Source organism: Dreissena polymorpha, chromosome 13, assembly GCF_020536995.1.
Source record: "Dreissena polymorpha isolate Duluth1 chromosome 13, UMN_Dpol_1.0, whole genome shotgun sequence".
In the NCBI taxonomy this organism is placed as follows: Eukaryota; Metazoa; Mollusca; class Bivalvia; order Myida; family Dreissenidae; genus Dreissena; species Dreissena polymorpha.
The window spans coordinates 43,804,579-43,827,012 of NC_068367.1; the positions used below are offsets into that span (position 1 = coordinate 43,804,579).

General features: G+C 33.3%; 1 protein-coding gene and 1 long non-coding RNA gene across 2 annotated transcripts; both read left to right on the forward strand.

Annotated features, from left to right (window-relative positions):
- Nucleotides 1-2,689: 2,689 nt before the first annotated feature.
- On the forward strand, nt 2,690-4,639 carry LOC127855515 (uncharacterized). The gene is made up of 3 exons (XR_008037575.1): nt 2,690-2,783; nt 3,985-4,118; nt 4,566-4,639. It is a non-coding gene; the product is annotated as an uncharacterized LOC127855515 (long non-coding RNA).
- A 2,614-nt stretch (nt 4,640-7,253) lies between these two features.
- LOC127854621 (thyroid peroxidase-like) lies at nt 7,254-21,694 on the forward strand. The gene is given in 4 exon segments (XM_052389685.1): nt 7,254-7,368; nt 16,503-16,584; nt 16,928-17,097; nt 21,456-21,694. Coding segments are annotated over 4 exon segments (606 nt in total).
- Nucleotides 21,695-22,434: the final 740 nt, after the last annotated feature.

The window sequence follows — 22,434 nt, forward strand, 5'->3', positions numbered from 1 at the left end:
TCATTCTTTTAGTACTAAATGGTTGCACTGCATATTTTACTAAATACATCTAACAATGCTATACGCCTGCAATTATTTGGATTATTTAGACTACCTTTTTGTTCAAGGGTATGATAACTGTTTTTTCCCAACTATCTGGACATTCACATCGTGTAAAGAGCCTCTGAAACAGTTTACGTATATAGGTATTAATGCACTAGCGCCATAAATTAATTGTTGGGGTATAACATTGCCTCCATGTGCTTTCTTCATATTAAGTGATTTGATACCCTGTAGTATTTTTTCATCTGTAATACCATAATTGAAGCTGTTCAATTTCATCAAAATGTATGTTTACATCAAAATTATTATCAAAATTTTCACATCAGTCCTCTTCAGTATTATCGTTCGAAAATAATGTACTTAAGTGCTCAAACCATTTGTCCAGAGATATATCAGCTTCCGATTTTGGTTTGCTTAAAACCTTTTTGAGTTCACACCAAAACTTTCGTGAATCATTTACAGAACTCTCTACATTTTGCATATACGTTTTATTAAATAACAAGGCAAGTCAAAGTCGGTGAGGAACGCGACTAATTAAGGATTTCGAGTTGCTGTTACTTCCTTAGGAAGCTTCTTTTGTGCAACATTCAGAGACGCTGCAAGCTGTGTGTGAAACGAATATGCTTTGGTTTTGCATTGTGTTTTGATACTTGGTAGATGACATATTGGATTAATTACTGTTTGAAATTCGAACTCATGATAACAATAGATAAACGCATGTTTGTGTTTTGAGGGTATTCAATTAATTAATGTGGTTGGTTATGACTTGTACGTTTGTGTGACCATTGATCTTATGAGAGCATTCTGAACCCCGCGGCGTCTGCATAGCGTGTTTCCTGGACTAGAGGTTTCATTTCGTATTGCAAGTTTAAATATTATCATTTTTGTAATATTGTACTATAAAAATGTTATTGATAAACTCTCTTTAGACATTTTATTTCATGTTGGATTTGTTTAATTTTATTATTTTAATGTTTTAATCTAAGTGGTAGAGCGATGCGATCACACATTTCATGATGATTCGCCAAAATGCCTCGTTCGTTACACCGGTCCGAGTCTCTTTCTGCCTCTCGGCCAACACAAAATAATCGTCTCCCTATGCATCCCGGCACAGCTTTATATCAGCCCATCTTATTACATTTTCGGAATTTTTTTTTTTTAACGAATTTATTTTTGAGAGTTTTTTATGTGATTGTTTTCATATCTTTGAACGTTATACATCTAAATTCATATACATCGTTGAATAATAATTCATAGATTTTTTAATTATTAAAGCAGTTGCGTAATCGATGTTTTGGGATGCTTTTTTCTAAAGGTTTCCTTGTTTTATGTTCAGGTTTCAGGATAATTCTATTTGTGTAAGTTAAATGAAATGTTTATCATGACTGTTTTAATTTTTATTCATCTTCAACAAATGATAGCAGCGGTCCAAAATTGTATTTGTTTTTATTCTTTTCCCTTGATGAATTTTCATTTTATTCATAAATCAGTTTGTTTATATTGTATTAATGATTGGAAATGTGTTCCTTTTTTCAACAAATACTCATCGTTTAGAAATTTTCTAAATAAAATATGAATCGCTAAGTTTGTTGACATTTTAAAGACATAAAAGGCATTCCATTCCGCAACCTAAAAAAGTAGCGGGACTAAACAAACATGAAACGCAACAAATTTGCATCATAAACTCCAATGTTGGTGGAGTTAACAATATGTTATTGATGACTTAAGTTTAGGAGCGTTGTCGGATGGGGTATCCAATAACACTTAAAAATATACATTTGGAGACTTTTCTTACACGAGAAAATGAGGTGTGTAAAGTTTTCAATGACATTAAAAATCGAAATTTGAATATCGAGCTGGTGCGAATACCATACTTAGCTCTGTTGCGAAATTCAAACATTAACCGCGAATGTCAAGGTAGGTTGAATTTCGCACATCGAAATTCAAATTCAAAATTAAAACATGAATATCATGCTAGATCTATGAGTGAAATTAAAACTTGGGCTGAATTTTGAGACCACACTGATGTGCCATAGATAGACGAATTACGAATTTCATGAATGTTCGAATATCGAGCTATCTTTTAGATCGAAATTAAAAAGTTAAACGCATTTTAATACAATGAAACGCATTTTAATAACATGATGTATTTAACGTTAAAAATGAAGTTATTTAATAAAACAATAAATGGTGTGCCTTGTGGTTTAAAAAAAGTGTTTTTAATAAATCAAACAAAAAACTGAAATAACTGGACTACCTGAAACCTTAACCTAAGCTGCATTTTAATTTCCCAATTTCAGCTCTTCTGGAAATGCGTATTTTTATATACTTGAATAAGGCATACTGCTTGCAAGTATATTTAATTTACATAAAACAACGTGCATTTCAACATCATAAAGAATAAACCACGCATACTTGCTCAACCAATAGGAACTCGTGTGTCTGATATATTTCCTCGCTACGACCACAATCTTTAACACAAAGCGAATATTTGCACGTCATAAACATTTATTATTGTTATTGATGATTTAAAAACGCATGATGATCTAAGCCACGTTATCACGTCTGGCAATCAATTAAGTGATCAACATCCTGTTTAACTGAGTATAAAGCGCGCTCACCTATCAGTGATGGGATATTCCGATCGCATACACTGAAGGACAAGTTTCATCATGAAACTGCTTGCCTAATTGTTCTCTTGGTCACGTGTGTTTTGTTTGCCAGTTTGCCGCAGGCTGAAGGTACGTGCCTTTATTAAGGAATATTCACTTATAATAACTTCTTCGACATGTTCTTATGCGTATTTCTGTATATAATAAATCATGCGGCGTGCGTGCACATATTTAATTGTTTTATTTACTGTTGATTTAATGCTACTTAAAATTCTCGCTCATTGGTGAATAGCGTTTCTGTAAAGCATATATAATGTGTATATTTATTGAAAATCTTAGCTTGATATTAATAGAGACCAACATAAATCGTACAGCAACAGCTAGAATGTAATCAAGTAATCGAAAAAAAAATACTCAAAGTGAAACTATTCATGAAGATAGTTTGGATGCCCTGGAAGTTAATAATTTGCATTGCATATTCTTGTAGTTCTCTGGTTTATGATTATCCAGATATAGTGATGTTTTCCCAAGGCGGGATACGACGTATATACATTTTATATAATGATAAAACACGGGTACAATTAGATACATCAAATTTGTTAATGCATATTTCACTTTACAAAGTATACGATACACTTGATCCTATATTTCATTTTTTAAGTAAATAAGTATATGCATATTTTTCAAAAACAACAACAACAACGAAGTATCAATAATAAGTACACATTCTACTACATCTCCTTGTTATATAGTTTGACATACACTTTATTCAGGTAATTGTGTTCAATTGTAGTTACCGTTTGCTACAATCATATAATAATTACGACTAATTCCTGCATACGTTTTACAAGAAAACAAGGTCAAAGTTATTCGTTGACAGCTACGTCGACATGAACAACATGCTTCTGGTAGTAATGGTAATATATAAATTGCATTAAGTTGTGTATGAATTGTGTTGGTTACTAGCACAAGACTCATATCTGACGTTAACTGACTAAAATGATCGTTGTGATGTGAAATCTGTTGAATCATTAATGTGTTTGTGTATTTAGACGTTTCGAGATTTGTCTTGGTCGTAGGATGAATTTCGTGAAGACTGATTTTGAATGAATTTTTGAATAATACCCAGACTTTGACGTTCTAATGTTGTTTGTTTTCTTGAATGGCTCGTGCTGTTTCTGGCGCTAAATGATTACCACGAGAAAACCTTGATAGTTCGAAATGTAAACATCAACCAAACTCAAATGGTCCGTGTATGGACAATTGTACCCGGGTCTCCCAAGTACGGACCGCATGTAGCAATCTATTCAGATGTTCTATTGTTTTACAGCCCAGTACGATAACTATCTACCTGCTGGTAATAATTGTGCGTGCAGAAATCAGTGCTACCCAGGAGAGTGGCAATCGGGTAGATGTTCTTGGAATAGAATCAGATGTTGCAGAAGGGGTAACACCAACTATTAGGTAAAGCTACCATTGAAATGAATGTTTATACATTTCTCAATTGAAACACGTATTGACTGAAAAAAGAGAACAAAACGTTATTTATTATGAAATAATGTATTCCTTTTAAAACGTCGACTCAATGGGCCTTCTTAATGTATGTCATTTGCTAACAAGCAGACGTTCTTTTCGTGTTCGAAAATTACTCGTTCTTTAATACAATTCGATATGTCATTGAATGTATATTAGTAAACTACAAAATGATATTGCTTCGAATTTATCTTTGAGTAATCCACAACGACAAAAATGGAAATATATGTACAGGTCCCTTTGATGACGATGATACACTTTACTGTTCATGTAAATTAAATATATAATGGCAGTAGATCTTGTAAAATATATGAAAATAAATGAAAACACATGAAACTAACTTCGACATTTTCATTACTTGAATGAATTCTTTTTCAGAAGTTAGCCGACCATAAGGAACCCATGAAGTTGGATTATTGAGTCATCGAATTATACAATAAAGTTCAAGTTATGTAGAGTTTTTGTTGTCACTCGAATATAACAGCTTCATTCACATTTTCATAATCACTAACATAAAGTACAATCTACGTGACGTAATTTAGATCTAGCTTTGCGTAACAAAATACATTTTAAAAACTATCTTTGGAATATGTCAGGAGTACTGTTAAATGACGTGAAAGGGAAAAATTGTTTATTATAGGTTTATGTTGATTAATTTTAAAATCGATATAAAAGAGTAACACGAAACGAAGCACTGAAGAATGTGAATGTATAGCATACGAACAATTGTATAAAATACTCACAATAAGACCAACAACAATATCATAGTCCATTTGCAACATGCATCTAATAGTATGTGTTAATATGAAAAAATAGTGTATTTTTAAATATGTATACTTATATTTAGAACCGATCCAAGTTAAAATCCTTGCACTAACGTCGTTTAAACCATAAGATCAACATGCCATCTGAGAGTTACATCGATAATATAAGATTAATTTGTGTGTACGTAAGTTAATATGAAGAGTTAAATACAAGGATTACCTTAACTGCACGGTTTCTTTGTTTGAGGCTACTGTGTTGGTATCTGTAAACAACCCCATACCGCCCTTCTGACGTGTGCGTAAGTATAATATCAATGAGTCCATGAGTCTATAATAGTTATAATAATCCATCAAAATCACATGTAAGCAAAAAAAAAAAAAAAAAAAAGCAAACGTTTTAAATTGATGAAAATTAAACCGTTTCTTTCAATACTTATACTTCATATTTCCCCATTTGATTTACGAAGAAGAAACCTAAAATAATAAACGCATTTTAAAGTATATCACAATACACAGCCAAATATGAGAGGAAAAAACATATTTTCAACGTGAAATTAACATGTTTTAAGTTGAATAGATTCACTTTATTATTAGGACAATATTATATCTAGTTCTAGCGCCAAGGGATATCTAAAAACATTTGTTTAAATCGTTCTATGTATATTTGTCCGTACGCATCCGACCCCCTCGTAAATTCATTTTTAATAACTGCTCTTCTATCGGGTCTTCTTTAGGTTTTAGATGATTTTTTTAGAATTAACAGATTTTCAATTTTATGTAACAGGTTCATAAAATAATAATAAAACACAAAACATCAGAAAACGAAATAGCACTCTGCTAAGAATTACATATATGTTTATGTAACCAACTAAACTAAACTTATGCATGTTGGTTAGTCTTTTCGTTTGTAACATTGTTCTTTGTGAAATCGTTTTTTTATCATGGAAATAATAATTTATCATAGTGAACATTTGATTTATCTTGCAGAAATACATGTATTTCTGAAAATGTAACCGTCTACACGTGTGCTCATTGTTCTTGACGATTTGTTAATTGAGTTTGTGATACATCATCAAGGCGACGCACATAAAATGCATTACTCGTGTTAATAACTTAGTTGATACTGCTAAACGATTATATTTCCGAATCGAAACTTCAGTAACATCAGAACATTCTTTAAAGACCTAAGACGTCATTCAATTAAAGCAAACACTTTTGGATTAATTATCTATATAATTCGTTCTTTATTATGCATATACAAGAATACTAGTTGCACAGCCTTAGATAGCACGTGCATATTGGCGATGCAATCGTTCAGATCTTTCACTGTTTATGCTACTGTTCACTTGTCATAGGACCAACAAAAACGATAACTATAAGAAATAAAGTTAAAATTTAATATTTCATCCTGTTATAAGTTTTGTTAACTCGGTTTATTTCTTTTAATCTTTGAAACTCCCTCCACCTACTTGTCCTGAGTGCGAGCTATGGATATGCATATATTTTCAATTTGCTATTCTTATATTGAAATTCCTTTACAAAGTTTTCAAAATAACTCGTATTTTACCTATTTGAATAGAAGACTTAAATGTGAGCACCGCTATATGTATAGGCAAAAGTGAATACGTGTAGTAACCTTACTCACATGGTACGCACAAAGAGACTCTCACATGAACACATGAGTATTTGCACTGCGAACATGAGAAGAGATCAGCAATTGAACAGCCGATCGCAAATACTTTAAAGCAGGATGCTACTTGCTGTTACGATCTGCTCCCGATTTAAAATTGTATCGCTATACCGATTATCGTCGGACTGTGTTGAGCCTTTAAAATTATGGCCCCATTCCACTACGAAAACATGCCCACGATTCGCTACGATTTATCACATTTATTGAATCGGGAAGACTCGTGACAGTCTACGATTCAGTTCCGACACTGGTACGATTGAGTTACGACGAATCGTGGGGTTCGGTTGAAGTCTTGCGAATAGGGTCGCGAATTCAGTACGATGTGTAAGATTCTATTGCGACTGTACTACGAACGATGCAGATCGGTCACGACTAAGCTAGGACCTCACGAACGCACCCATGAATTAGGCGCCAATATCCATTGGTATTTATCTAAATCGCGAGAATCTTAGCGGGCTCGCAACTCACTCGGGTTGAACTCGTGAGAGTCTTGATCTAAATCGCGAGAATCTTAGCTTGCTCGCAACTCACTTGGGGTGAACTCATGAGAGTCTTGACAAAGTATTTACAATCACTTCACTTTCTAGTCAGTTTGAACACGGGACAAAAGACATGCTTTTTCTGGATAAGAAGAATAATAGCTTAGATCTGCCGGCTATTAACATTCAAAGGTCACGAGAACATGGTACACCTGCCTACAACCATTGACGAGTACATTGTGGGTTAGGTACGTGGGAAATCAACATCGAACATTTTGTATATGACCTAAATTAATATGCCTGTTTCTTCTTTTCAAGTACATTTGTATTAATTTATTAGAATAAAAGGTTCATACAATCTTTCTATGAGTGTATGTATTAATTTATAAGTGGTACAGAAGCACGAAAGGGCTTTAATAACATGATATTCGCAGTTATAAACAACAAAGAAATGTCTTTAAAAACGATTGGCAGTTATAACTAGTGTCATTTTTTTCTTCTAAATAAATTAATACAAGACATAGATGATTGGTGAAACATTTTCTCGGATCCCCGATTTTCACTGTCTAGCTATTTACGGGAATTCTCGAATTCTCGATTGTTAGAACACGACCTTAGATTCAACTGAGATCAACTCTATCATTTTTTTTTACCTCTGCATCGAAAAGAATTTAGTCACATATCACTCCATATTTCCAATAGAGAAAATACTGAAGTAAGGTTAATTTGTTAAATATTTGTGAGGCACATTTTCTCGAGTATCTAATAAACATTGTCAGAAAAAAATAACAAGAGTTAATGAACAATATGTATTGATCTTACAGTCAAGCGTAATAAGATCTGCTTACGTTAAGAACATAACAGAATAGAACGGAACAGATAGCTCATTTACGAATAAAGCATGCACAGCTCATCGTGACAATAACAATATAGCAATAATAAATACATACACATCCGTCAAAATAACAACAATTTTGTTAATGCTTTTTTCTAATATATGATTTAGTGAGAATGTAATATGTATGAGAAGGCTCTTTATTATTTTTTAACAAACTTAAGTGGATTTTAAAAATTCGTAATTGATTGAGAATAAAATATGCAGTAAGATAACATAATATACACAATTTCAATTCTGGGGATGAATATTCTCTATATATTTTCGGCCAAAAGTTTAAATGCTTTAATACAGAAATAAGCAAGACCTATCACTATAGATTTTGTGGTCTCAATTAAAAATTGTGAAAATTAAAACATACTTGGTCTTATTCTGAAAACAGCAGGTATAAGTTCATTTCTTAAATTATCTTACAAATGGCATCAGAACAAAATGGTACTCATCTTCAATTTCATTAAGTGTACACAATTTACAAATCCCTTCATTGCTTGGAATGTTTTGTTGACTACCAGTTGCTATAAATAGAACATGGGAAGAAAATCTTAAATTTGCTTATATGTTTCTAACTGTAGAATTTTCAATTTGATCCAGGTGAATGGATCTTTCAAAAATGGGTTTTAATTCCTTGCAAATAAATAGTGACGAAGTGTCGAAACATCAGTTTGACATTTTGAAATACACAAATCATGTAATCTATTGCGAAACATTACAATAAAGCTGTTAACATTAACAGATCTTGGATATATCCACACGTCATTAAATCCTTACTCTTGCAAAAGATTTCGAACGTTTGAAGCCCATGAAATGTAATGAGATTTATCACATGCTTAAATACATTCTTTACGAATAATATTTCTTCAAATACAGTTGGACGATTTTTCATAAATATCGACATATACACATCGGGTATTTACCAACTTCGGCATCCAAAGCATTTGAATTTGTAGAAGCTTTCACATTTAAAAGCCATTTGCAGGATTTGCGGTGGACTCGCTCAATATTTTCAGCTTTAGTGAATCGCTTCCATAATAAAGAATAGAAGCAGCATAGGCATCAAACAGATTAAACATGATTTTAACATGTATATTCAAAGAGTTTGTTCAAGTAATTAATGAGTTCATCGCCCTCAGCGCCTCGGCTGACAAAGTATTTGTGGCATGTATCAATACTCCGCTGCTTGACATAACTATTCCTAGATAATTAAAATTCTTCGCGATTTCAAGAGAATTGTTGTTACAAACACAATTATATCCCTTTTTAATCTGTCTTTGTGAAAGATAACAACTTTTGTATTGTCGACATTGACACTTATATTCCACATCGTGCAATACTCAAGCAAATTGCTCAGAGAAGATTGTAATCCATCAGCGGATTCAGAGATTAATACTGCGTCGTCGGCAAATTATAGAAGATGGATTGATATTGATCAATAGTTATGCCAGCATTTATATCAGCTTGTAAGTGCATCTCAATATCATTTAAAAATTATGAAAACATTATCGGCAAACATATCTCACCTTGTAATAAAGCGATGTCGGATTCAAGGTCGCCGTGGTGTAATGGATATGGTGTCCGCCTAGCGACCGGGAGGTCACGGGTTCGATCCCCACCGTAGGGGCGTTCTTTAGATCTTCCCAAAAGACACCAAGTACTGGTTCTAGGCCCAGGAAACGGACTCGAGAGCGTTTATATAAGCCTAAGGCTTTCGATGCAATCGAGCTAAAATAAATAAAAATAAATAGGTTTAAACTAAAAATATCTGAAATACTATTACTATGTTAGTAAAAAAACCCAAATTAATCTGATTATACAAAGATAAACGGACAATTATTTACCATCGATACCAGACTGAATGAGCTTAAACCAGAGATGCATACGATCCGTTAAGTCATATGCCTGAAAATAATCGACACAACAGCACAGATATTTTGTTTATTGTTTATATGTCTTTCAATCAATGATTCAATTGCAAATATTGCGTCTTCAGAACTATAGCCCGGGTTGAAAACGAAATGTGCGTCTCTTTAAATTTCATAAGCAGAAGCCCAATGTTTTAAGCACTCATTTAGTATGTTATTGAAAAACTTTGCAAAACAACTCACAAGGGTAATACCTCGTTAATTCTTGGATATAGACGGATCGCCTTTTTTATATAAGGTAATAATCAGACCGGTTCTCCAGCTGTGTGGGAATTTCCCGGACTTGAATATAACATTAAATAACAGTTCGAATGCGTTACTATTACATGGTCACTTTCTTCAAAATTTTCGTAAATAATACTGTCCGAAAAACAAGCATTATTATTACCTAATCGTTTCGTGGCCATGACAGTTTCTTCCAATTATATATGTCTATCGAGCTCCGGTCAAGAACTGTCAGCGTTGTGGTTACTGTCAAAATTGCGAAAAAAAAATTATACTGCTGTATTGTGCTGTTTTTTACTGTTTGGGCAATTGGTCACTTGCCTTAAATAAAGGACCAACTAATTGTTTTTAATGAAAATTCAATACTGCTCCAGCAGCTGGAGTTTCACTTCTTTATATTGCATTGCACAACAGTTTGATGTGTGCTGCGTGGATGCATTAGCGTGTATCCCCGTACATATCTTCGATGTTGTTATATTTTCAGCCTTCAGAGGCTGGTGGCGGTATTGTGTTTTTATTATTTTTTAAGAAACCTTGTTTAAGACCTTTCTTATACTTAGATTCTTATACATTCTCTGTACTTATAAAGTAAACGTGTATGTTCATCAATTGAGAGTTCTGCAGGTTATACTGAATTTTTACAGACCATTATCTGACAAGCTGCCTCTTACTCTTTTATGTATGTTGACTTGGCAATGTGTATTAATGTGATTATTAGATTGGTGGTTTCGCCAAATAAATAACCTATGGACAGATTGATTACAAAAAACCCGAAAGTTGTTCTCTCACCATTGAGAATTCCGATTACACGTAGTATTCATTTGCCGTTAAATTATAGACAATTACTTTTTTCTAAACCTACAGTCAAATTAAGTTTACTTCGAACATCTTTCATTGGAGGTACAATGCGGCTGGGTTCTAGTTCGCAGCGTAATTTAGCTCCGTGTAATCGGTATCCTACAATAAATAAGTGCAACTCCAGGAAGTGTTTATGTTGCAAGATTTTAAATATGTCCTCTTTTATTCTTTCATCGGTTAATAACCGCAAATTTTCAGCTAATATTAAATCCGATGTCTCATGAAATTCTATGCATGTGGTTTATGTTATTACTTGAAATGTACCCTGTTGTGGTGCGCAATACGTTGGGCAGACGGGTAGATCACTTAAAACACGCTTTAGAGCACTTTTTTTTTAAATTAAAAATAACAATAAATTTTATAACTTCATTTACGAGCACTTTTATAAAACAGGTCATAGCGTAACAAATATTTAAATTCAACCTGTGGAGCAACTTATTTTTAATAATAGTACTTCAAGTCAGTGCCAATTAAAAGCAAGGTGCATGTCAGAATTTGAATGGATTAAACGTTTCCAATCAGCTTACCCTCTTGGATTGAATGATAATATTATAAATATTGGAACAATTTCTAAAAATAAATCGATTAATTCATTTTCTCTGTTTAGTAAACGTCTAAGAAATAAACGTTCACATGGCATTAGGAAAAATGGTAACTTAAGGCGTAAATTTAAACGTCTGCTTTCTTTAAATGATTGCTACACAGTATTACAAAATGGGGGTAAACATAAATTACTAAGTACACTTTGCTCTCTTTCTGTTTCTTCGTTGGCGCATATTGATAAGGAATGTAAACTTATTTTACTTCAATCTCACCGTCTATATGAATGTGCTTGTATTATTGAATCTTTCACTGACTAGTATCTTAAACCTTTTATTGAAAATGTACTTAACAAAACTAGAAATCGTATCAAAATTGAGTTTTGTAACAAAGGTCTTGATTTAATTGACCTTCCTAAAATATTCAATGATAAAAATGTACGTCGGTTGATTCCCCCTTATTTCCGCAATACTGAATCACCACTTATTTGCTACAAATATAGTAAACCTGTAAGAAGTATCGTTTTTAATTATAATTCTATTTCCACAGATATAAATGTAATAAGAAATTGTCCTACATTATGTGACTGTACTAGTTCTAAATATATATATGGTCCAGTTGGACATGTTATTACTGGGGACCTTAATTTCATTCAAAATAAAAACCTTAGAAATTTGCTACGCAGAGGCCCTAAGTACAGACTGCCTATTCCTGTTGATTTTGATGACTGCATTACGAATATCGTAACATCCTTACATGATTATTGCACTAAATGGTGCAGGAAGGAAAATGCTGAAATTACTGCACTCAATGATTGGAAAACTAAAATATTTAGTATGGCCATGAATAAAATATGTTTTTATGATACACATCCTTTGGCCCTACCACATTCACCTAAATTTAATAAACAAAATCTCTGTAAATTGCTTGAAGACTTAAAATCTAAATTCGTCTTAGTTCCTGCTGATAAGGCTGCTAATAATGTTATCATTAAATGACGAGTGTTTTATGTTCAAACTATTTCACAAGAACTTTCACAAACTACATCATATTGTGAGTACAATAAGCAACCTAATGAAATAATTATCGACCATATTGCCCAATGCTTAAAGTTAAATGTAATAGTCAATATTACTGACAAGAAATTGCCATCACTTTACTGGATACCTAAATTACATAAGACGCCATATAAAAGTCGTTTTATCGCTAATTCAATGTCTTGTACCACCAAACAATTATCAGTGTATCTTACATCTGCATTGAGTGCTATTAGATATCATATAGCTAAATTTTGTAATAAAGTTTATGAAAATAGTAATATTAACCTATTTTGGTCAATAAAAAATACCTTAGAAGTAATTGATAAAATTGAAAATAAAAAATATAAGGTGTCACAGGTAAGTACTTATGATTTTTCGACACTATATACAACGCTTACTCACGCTTTAATAAAATCCAAACTTGTTTTTTTTATTGAAAAAACTTTTGCTAGAGAGAAGTGTTTGTATCTAGCTTTAAACACTAAAACAGCTTTTTTTTACTAATCAGATATTAGATAATTACATCATTTGGACCGGTCTTGACTTTTGTGCAGCACTTACTTTTCTTTTGGATAACTTGTTTGTTGAATTTAATGGTAAAATATTTAAACACATTATTGGCGTTCCTATGGGTACTAATTGTGCGCCACTTATAGCTGACCTTTTTTATATTGTTATGAAAGCGAATTTATGTTAGAATTATCTAAAACTAAGCAAGTAGATTTGATTAATTGTTTTAACCTTACTAGTAGGTACATTGATGACATACTTAATTTAGATAATCCATTATTTGAACAATATCTTCACAAAATCTACCCAAAAGAACTAGTCTTAAATAGATCGTGTATATCCAATACAGACGCTGCGTTTTTAGACTTACATTTTACTATTAATAATAATTTGATCAAAAATAGTTTATACGACAAACGGGACGATTTTAACTTTGAAATTGTGAATTTTCCGTTTCTAGATGGCAACATCCCTAAAGAACCTTCCTATGGTATTTACATTTCGCAGTTGGTACGTTATGCCAGAGCATGTTCGTGTATTAAAGATTTTAATGATCGTAATCTACTATTAACTAAAAAAATTGCTAAAACAAGGCTTTTTGTATCATAACCGAAGAAATAAATTTGCTAGATTTTACTCTAAGTATGGTGATTTAATTTCAAAATATAATGTTTCTTTAAAATGGCATTTAAATAATGGAATCTCCCATACATCATTTTACGGAGATGTTTTGAAGCGTGTCCGCAAATTAAAATATGTTAAACCAAATGTTCATATTAAACTTTTCAATTTAATTAACTTGTTTTTATCAAAAGGATACGATACTTATGTACTTAAAAACACGTGTTTGATGGTTTTCGATTCACTATATCTTTCTTCCCTTAAAATTTGGAATCATTAGTGATATTATAGGCATTTTTCACTGTTGAATAAAATTGTGTCATTGTGTCGTATGAACAAATCTGCATGAATACTACATTATAGGCATTTTTCACTGTTGAATAGAATTGTGTCATTGTGTCGTATGAACAAATCTGCATGTAATCTACATTTGGACTCAAATCGTACATCAAATCATTTCTGTCTTCAGTTGTCAAAACACCTATATACTGTTTGATTCCAATAATGTCGCTTTAATGGAATTACCATTTTTATTCATTTGCTTCTTAATATTAAATCACCTAAACTTGTTTTATTAGTAGCACTGCCCCATTAATATTTTTATGTAGTACTGCCCTTGGAATTTGTTCACGTCATTATGTCATTATGGATTTTTGTGACGTCATACGACCGACTTTCCCAGTTGTAATCTACATGCATAGGTCATTGGGTTTATAACGTTCCATTTTATTTATATTTTCTCTCTGATAAGCGTTTCTTGTTTGATTTAATTATTTTTAATTTTTTTAGCAGTCACATAAACAACCAAGCTATGTAATATGGAATTTTTACACCCATTATTGCTGCTTCTTCCTGTATTTGCGCGATGATTATCTTAGATATTAACTCTATGATTCTATATTCTCAAATCTTTTCTATAAAGAAGGAATGTAGTTGACAATTGTTAATAGTTTTATTTGATCGTTTGTCAAAAAGTTGTAATTCTGTTACTCTTGTATCTTCAATGCAATTGAGTAATTAAATTGAATGCGTTTTAATTCCCTTTTATTATTGTTTAATTTGAGTTACAATGCTATGACGTTAAATTTTATTTACACTTAAATGTATTATGAATATTGCTGGGCCAAGTGTGAGGTTGAGCGCTCTATAACCAGGTTTAAACCCCCAATGCTTTGCATTGACCGTTCCAAGGCGGTGACACCAGCTTTATTCATATTTTGTGTTTATGTTGGTTTGTATTGTGCTGTATTGTGCTGTTTTGTACTGTTTGGGCAATTGGTCACTTGCCTTAAATAAAGGACCAACTAATTGTTTTGAATGAAAATTCAATACTGCTCCAGCAGCTGGAGTTTCACTTCTTTATATTGTTAAGCATTATTTTATACGTATCATTCCCATTGAAACTCGTGAATTCATCCTAAATGCTTTTAATTTTATAGCAAGGAACCAATTGCCAAACAGAACTTGTAAGACATTATGCCCAGATATTTCGTTAATTAGCAAACGAATTCCAATATAAAGAAGTGAAACTCCAGCTGCTGGAGCAGTATTGAAATCTCATTAAAAACAATTAGTTGGTCCTTTATTTAGGGCAAGTGACCGATTGCCCAAACAGTACAAAACAGCACAATACAGCACAATACAAACCAACATAAACACAAAATATGATTAAAGCTGGGGTCACCGCCTTGGAACGGTCAATGCAAAGCATTGGGGGTTTAAACCGGTTATAGAGCGCTCAACCTCACACTTGGCCTAGCAATATTCATAATACATTTACGTGTACATAAATTTTAACGTCATAGCATTGTAACTCAAATCAAGCAATAATAAAAGGGAATTAAAACGCATTCAATTTAATTACAATTTAATTACTCAATGGTATTGAAGATACCAGAGCAACAGAATTACAACTTTTTGACGAACGATAAAATGAAACTACAAACAAGTGTCAACTACATTCCTTCTTTATAGAAAAAGATTTAAGAATATAGCGTCATTAAGTTAATATTTCAGATAATCATCGCGCAAATACAGGAAGAAGCAGCAATAATGGGTGTAAAAATTCCATATTACATTGTTTGGTTGTTTATGTGACTGCTAAAAATTAAATTAATAATAATTAAATCAAAAAAGAAACGCATATCAGAGAGAAAATATAAATAAAATTGAACGTTATAAACCCAATGACCTATGCATGTAGCTTACAACTGGAAAGTTGATCGTATGACGTCAAAAAATCCATGTACCCAGGAACAGAGAAAGAGTTATGACGTAATTGACAGGCGAAGACACAATGACGTGAAAAAATCCAGGGGCAGTACTGTAAGGTAATAATAAAACTATTCATGAGGGGCTACTGAAAAAAACGTGATTTGCATCATTGAAATAATCGTCAAAATAAAGTAGCAGTTTTTTTATAATAATTATTAATACTGATTATATCTTACAATCATTTGATTTGTTCATAAATACATTCAGTACAAGAAAACATGAGTATAAAATATAATGAAGTTTATTTTATCATTATTTTGTAATTAAGTTGTTTATGTAAACAACTATGTACATTTTAATTTCCAATGTGTATTGTTATACAGTTATCTTTCTATCTATGTTTGCATTTCTTTTTTCAATTCTATTGAAAGTTTATGATCACTCTGCATATAATTATCGAAAGAGAAGTAGGCTATAATCCCATCTTAGACAGTTATGTCGACAACTTTTCGCTATTTGTAAACATGTGTATTTAGTATTGCAACCATTTATGTTTGTAGCAAAAGCTGACATGACTAATGACGGCCGGTTTACTCTTCTTCACACAGCAGAACAAACTCAGAAATTACAGAAAGCATACAGGTATACACATGAGGAAAACGTGAACATTTTTTTTCAGTTTTGTTTTGTGTTTGTCCATTTTGTAATTTGCGTGTGTATAATTGAAGTATTATACAGGCGTAAGTAGTTCAGAATCTTATTCAAGATAACAGTAATTATAATAGTATGCAACTAAATATTTACAAAGAAAATGTGTGATAAGAAAACTACAGGTTTATAATATTTTAAAGTCCTTAAACGTGACTGAATCATGCACAAGCGAGAAGTTTGCTTTGTCCAATATATCAAACAATAATGTAAGCGATTCTTTAACTCATTATGGCGTGTGCGAAAACGGCGTGACGTACTGTCTCGTTACGTGTAGGCATGTTGATGGCATTGATCTATTCGCGGGCGCTATGACGGAGACGTTACTTCCGCAGAGCGCAGTGGGTCCCACGTTCGCATGTTTACTGGGCCGTCAGTTCCGGAGGCTAATGCGAGGCGACAGATACTGGCACGAACTCCATTTTGAGTACAACAGGTTTACTAAAGGTATACATGACTATGGCTTTCCGATGTATTTTATGGAATGTATGTGAATGTGTTGAGCAACGCATATGACAATTGTTTTTGTCAATACAAAACAAAGTAATCATTAATACTTGTACTCTTAAGGACATATGTTTCAAATACACATGTGTGTAAAAATAGATACCCAATTAAATCAAAATCAGGTTAAACAAAAACTGTGTCCATCGAAAACGGATGCCCAAACATCCCACCTTTGTCTCGAAACTCCACTCATGTAAAAAAACAAGCTGTTGTATGGACAAATTTGACTTTTTATCTTATTTTGATTGACGCGACATGTCGTCTGCTAAAAGTATTTTAACAATTGCATGATCAATAACAAACTACCTTCCTAGAGAAGCTTTATTTTGGCCTAATTTGATATGTGACCTTTACGTATGTTAACTATGTCGTCCTTAACGTGTATGTGTGGTTCAGAGATTTTTTCTTGTATGTATCGTAATTACTAATGAATTTATATGGGCCGTGCGCAGTGAAAAAGGGATATAATACACGTGCGTAAAGTGTCGTCCCATATTTGTCTGTGCAGTCCGCACAGGCTAATCAGGGACGAGACTCTCAGATTGTATAATATTTATGTTAACAGAAAGTCTCTTTTCAGCAAAAATCCAGCTTAGGCGGAAAGTGTCGTATCTGATTAGACTGAATAGGCTTATATGGGACGACACTTAACGCACATGCATTAAACCTCCTTTTCACAGAGCACTGCTTATATGTATTAAATCTATCTTAAATATATATCTTAAATGGTATATTACCCGATCAAATGTTTTGTTTACAAATAATATTTAAATATTGTAAAGTTATGCTTGTATTATATATTTATGAAAATATCATAATAAACAACACAATGTCCTCTTTCAGGCACTTGTCACATGCAATAACGTTACGGATATTATTTAATAAATAGTCAACACAATTGGCACGTAAATGTTAAAAAAACGTTGGTGTTGTTCATATCTACCCTTATTATTTATATTTGTATTGGTATTTATTAATATTTTTATTGTTATATATTAGGTTTTAATTTCATTTGAATAAAAGATACGCGTGCATTAATCTGATTTTCCTTAAAATCCTTAACGCTTTGGTTTGGGAATGTAACGAAAGATTAGGGCGGAAGACGACTTCTTTCGATATCGAAGACACACAGCCTGCTAAGTTGCATAAATTCTGTACCTTCGATGTTGTTTTTTTATATAGATTTTTGGAAGTGTTAATGTCCATAATGAACTAATTAAATGTTTCAAAGTTATGATTAATACGAAAGCGATGCGCTATAAATATCATTAGGATATTGACAAATGATACACTTATAATTATTATGGGAATCAATATCCGTTGTTATTTAAGCGTTAAAATGAAACATAAATGTTTAGGGTGATTATCCTATGCTATAAACTAAATAGCAAGTGGACAATTGCTTAAAAATGTATATTGGGCTTCTCCAGCGAGGATAAAATGTACACATTGGTTTGATACAAACCAACTGAACTTGAACTTTTTTCATGCACGATGAAATTAATACAAATCCATAGCATCTCGTGTTTGATTAAAATATATGATCCTTTAGTATTTTAACATTAAGATGCAAAGTCATGACAGTAATTAGGTTTGTAGACGGCCATTTATATAGTATTGTTTTGTATACTCAAATAAAACTGTACAAAAACATTTTAAATTTTATGAAGAAAGGTAATATTCTAATGACAACAATTTGAAGTAATAATTAACAAATCGCTATTAAAGTACACATAAGAAATCCGACGTGCCTTTGCGTTTGCAATGAGCGTTGTGTTACATGCTTCGAAATACAGCACATACACCTGATCTGACACTGATGGAGTAATATAATTGAAACATGATGCTAACGATTATTCTATAACAATTTTACAAGGTTGTGCAATCAGGAAAATATTTAATTCAATCACGTAACAGTGTATAAGTAGAACATATACCAACGTGGCCATTACCGAATTGTTTTATGCTTTCAAGAGACTTGTTAGAAAATATCAGTGTTTTAAAATTGTAATATAACTGTAAACACTATTAAACAGCAAAACAGTTTATTAAAATCGTTAGTTTGTTATGTTTCATCGTTATTTTGTTTTGAATATCGATTAATAATTTACCGAAATGGATACCGTTCTAAAACGTTGTTTAACCCATTTATGCCTAGCGTCCTGAAAAAAGGACATTGCAAACAGCGTAGACCCAGATGAAACGCCGCATAATGCGGCGTCTCATCTGGGTCTACGCTGTTTGCTTAAAGGAATTTCTATATGAAATATTCTAAATATAGAAATAAATATGGTAGACATCCCTAATTTTGGAAATAAATTGATCCAATTTAGAAGGATGGGAGAGTTTACTAGGCATGAATGGGTTAGTACGTCAGTCTTAATACGCACATACTAAGGGTGGAAATTAGAACTCAATTGTTGGTTTCGACATATTTCTGCTCAAATCAACTCGTTATCGTAGCAAATACATGTAACCACTTAAATGATAATGTTTTCTCATGTCACTTGTTGACAAAAATCGAGAATCCGAATAAACAACTAACCTCTTTGTATGTGTATCTTTTGTGACGCCCATGTCGCTCTCTTGGAACACGTTTTATTTCCAGTTTTCGTCAATATGGCTGTGTCCGGGCTAGTTTAAGCAATTGAAATAATGGCGTTATGAACGCGTTAATTATAATACTAACGATATTATATAGCGTAACCATTAATTATATTAATTACGTCCACAAAATTACACTGCATTACGTTTCAATGACAGTGTAAACGAAATGCGTGTGTGAACGAATACATTGCTACATACTCCACTGTAATACACGACAGACGTGCGATCTTTGTATGTCTCGTGCAATATCGCAATGAATGTTGCACAACTATACACTAAAAGTTATTAAATGTTTAGCTTACTTACTTAAAATGTACGATTGGAGTGATTTATTATGCACTCTATCAGAGATGACACATACCGTGTTTATAATGTTAACAGACTTTCCGTGTTATTCCCCACGCTTTTTGAAAAGATATTGTGTGGATATTGTGATAATCTCCGCCGTCTGTCCGGTTGTCCGTCTGTCCGTCCGTCCGTCCTGGCCACTATCTCCTCCTACACTATTAGCACTAGAACCTTGAAACTTACACACATGGTAGCTATGAGCATATGTGCGACCCTGCAATATTTGGAATTTTGATCTGACCCCTGGGTCAAAAGTTATGGGGGTTGGGGTGGGGCCGGGTCAGAGATTTTCACTCATTTGTTTAGATTATTTTACATAAACTTCTTCATTTCTACACCGATTTACTTCATATTGATACTGAACCTCTCTTATCACAATACGGTCAATCTCAACTATGCATGGCCCCATTACCAACCCTGGGGCGCCCCGCCCACATAGTCCCCACCCACCAAAAATTGCCTTTTACTATAATTTCTTCCTTTCTACCGATTCACTTCTAATTGATACTGAACTTCTATAATGATTATATAAAAATACGGTAAATCTCAATTATGCATGGCCCCATTACCAACCCTGGGGCGCCCCTGGGTCAAACATGCGGCGTGGGGAAACGCGTCGGCCTCTACCGCGCCATTTCTAGTTAACCATGTAACCAAAACATTACATATATGAATAGAAATGTATATTTATCTTATAATTTCGATTTTAATCTACGTCTTAAAAACAGAGTATTTAACTTTCAAATCTACTAAACAACAAAACACCCAACACGCAGATTGTCTTGGGAAACAACGTATGTTTTTAGACAAAACTGTTCCTGATCCTATGTTAACAAACACATTTTGAAAACAAAACGGTGGATGACATCTACCACACATAACAACAGATGCAGGAAAGGACAAACATGGTAGCGGGCAACTCAGCTAGACTGGGATTCACCATTAACAGAGGGAAAAGCAAGGTGTTCAAGACGAACGCATCCAACGATAAACCCATCCTAGTCCAAGGCGAGGCGCTGGAGGAGGTGGACAGCTTCACATATCTCGGCAGCATTCTGGAAAACCATCGAGAAACGGATGCTGATGTTAGAACCCGCATCGGTAAAGCACGAGCAGCCTACCGTCAGCTGATCCATCGCAATTGGCATCACCACAAAGATAAGTCTCTTCTATGGAGCAGAGACCTGGAGAACCACTGTAACCACTATAAAAGAACACAACACCTGCCTCAGAAAGATCCTCAAGATTCGTTGCCCAGACAAGATCTCTAACGAAGAATTATGGAGAAGAACAAAGCAGCGGCCAGTTGAAGAAGACATTCTTCTGACGTCGGCGTTGGATAGGTCACACCCTTCGCAAGCCTGCATATAATACGACAGGGCAATCTCTCACATGGAACCCCCAAACGCAAAGGAAGAAAGAGAGGCATAGAAACGCCAGGCGCCGTGATCTGGATGCAGATGCTAAGCAGATGCGCAAAACATGGAGGCAGCTGGAAAGACTCGCCCAGAACCGAGACGCCTGGAGGAAGTTGGTTTGCGGCCTATGTCCCAAACGGGTCCTCAGACGAAAAAGAGATTAGACGAACATGTACAAATGTACATTATTAATCGACATCATTGTCTTTGTATAAAAAAAAACGTTGGTTTTAAAGTTACCTTCACTGTAGATGTATTCTACTTTAGTTTTCGTCTTTTGCATAGAACATGTATTTGTTGTCGTAACGCGTAACGCGTTGATTGCTAATATCAAAAACGTAACATATTAGAAAACTCTATAGTTTCCATATTAGCAATCCAGATCATTTAATTAGTTTATTATTTCAAAATAGCTTACTGAATACAATGACCGTATTAATGTAGATTTCGTTATAATTGGATTATTTTGAAAATGTTTATTGTAAATATTTAAGGAGAGCACTTTGACGGATTTCACATTAAGTTATACAAGGCATTAATTAGAAGCATATCATGTGTATTCATAAGTTATTATGCCAGTAAAAATAAGTATAACCATATCTCATCCATTCTTAAATATCATAACTTTTGTTTCCTTACACCTTAATACCAAAACATGCGGTTATTTGATCGAGACGATTGACCTGCATGATTTAACTAGGGGGAGCGATTTCATTTTTGAGCTATGAAAAGCAGTTGAGATTGACACACTTTTTGATTGACATAGCAGGCACATCTAGATTAACATTAACTACTCCACGTGTTTACCTAATGTATGACAGCAGTAATTTGTCTGACCTTTGTGTGAGCGTTGTGCGGACGTGAATTAGAATAATGTAAGCAAACCGATAGAGAGAGTCGATAC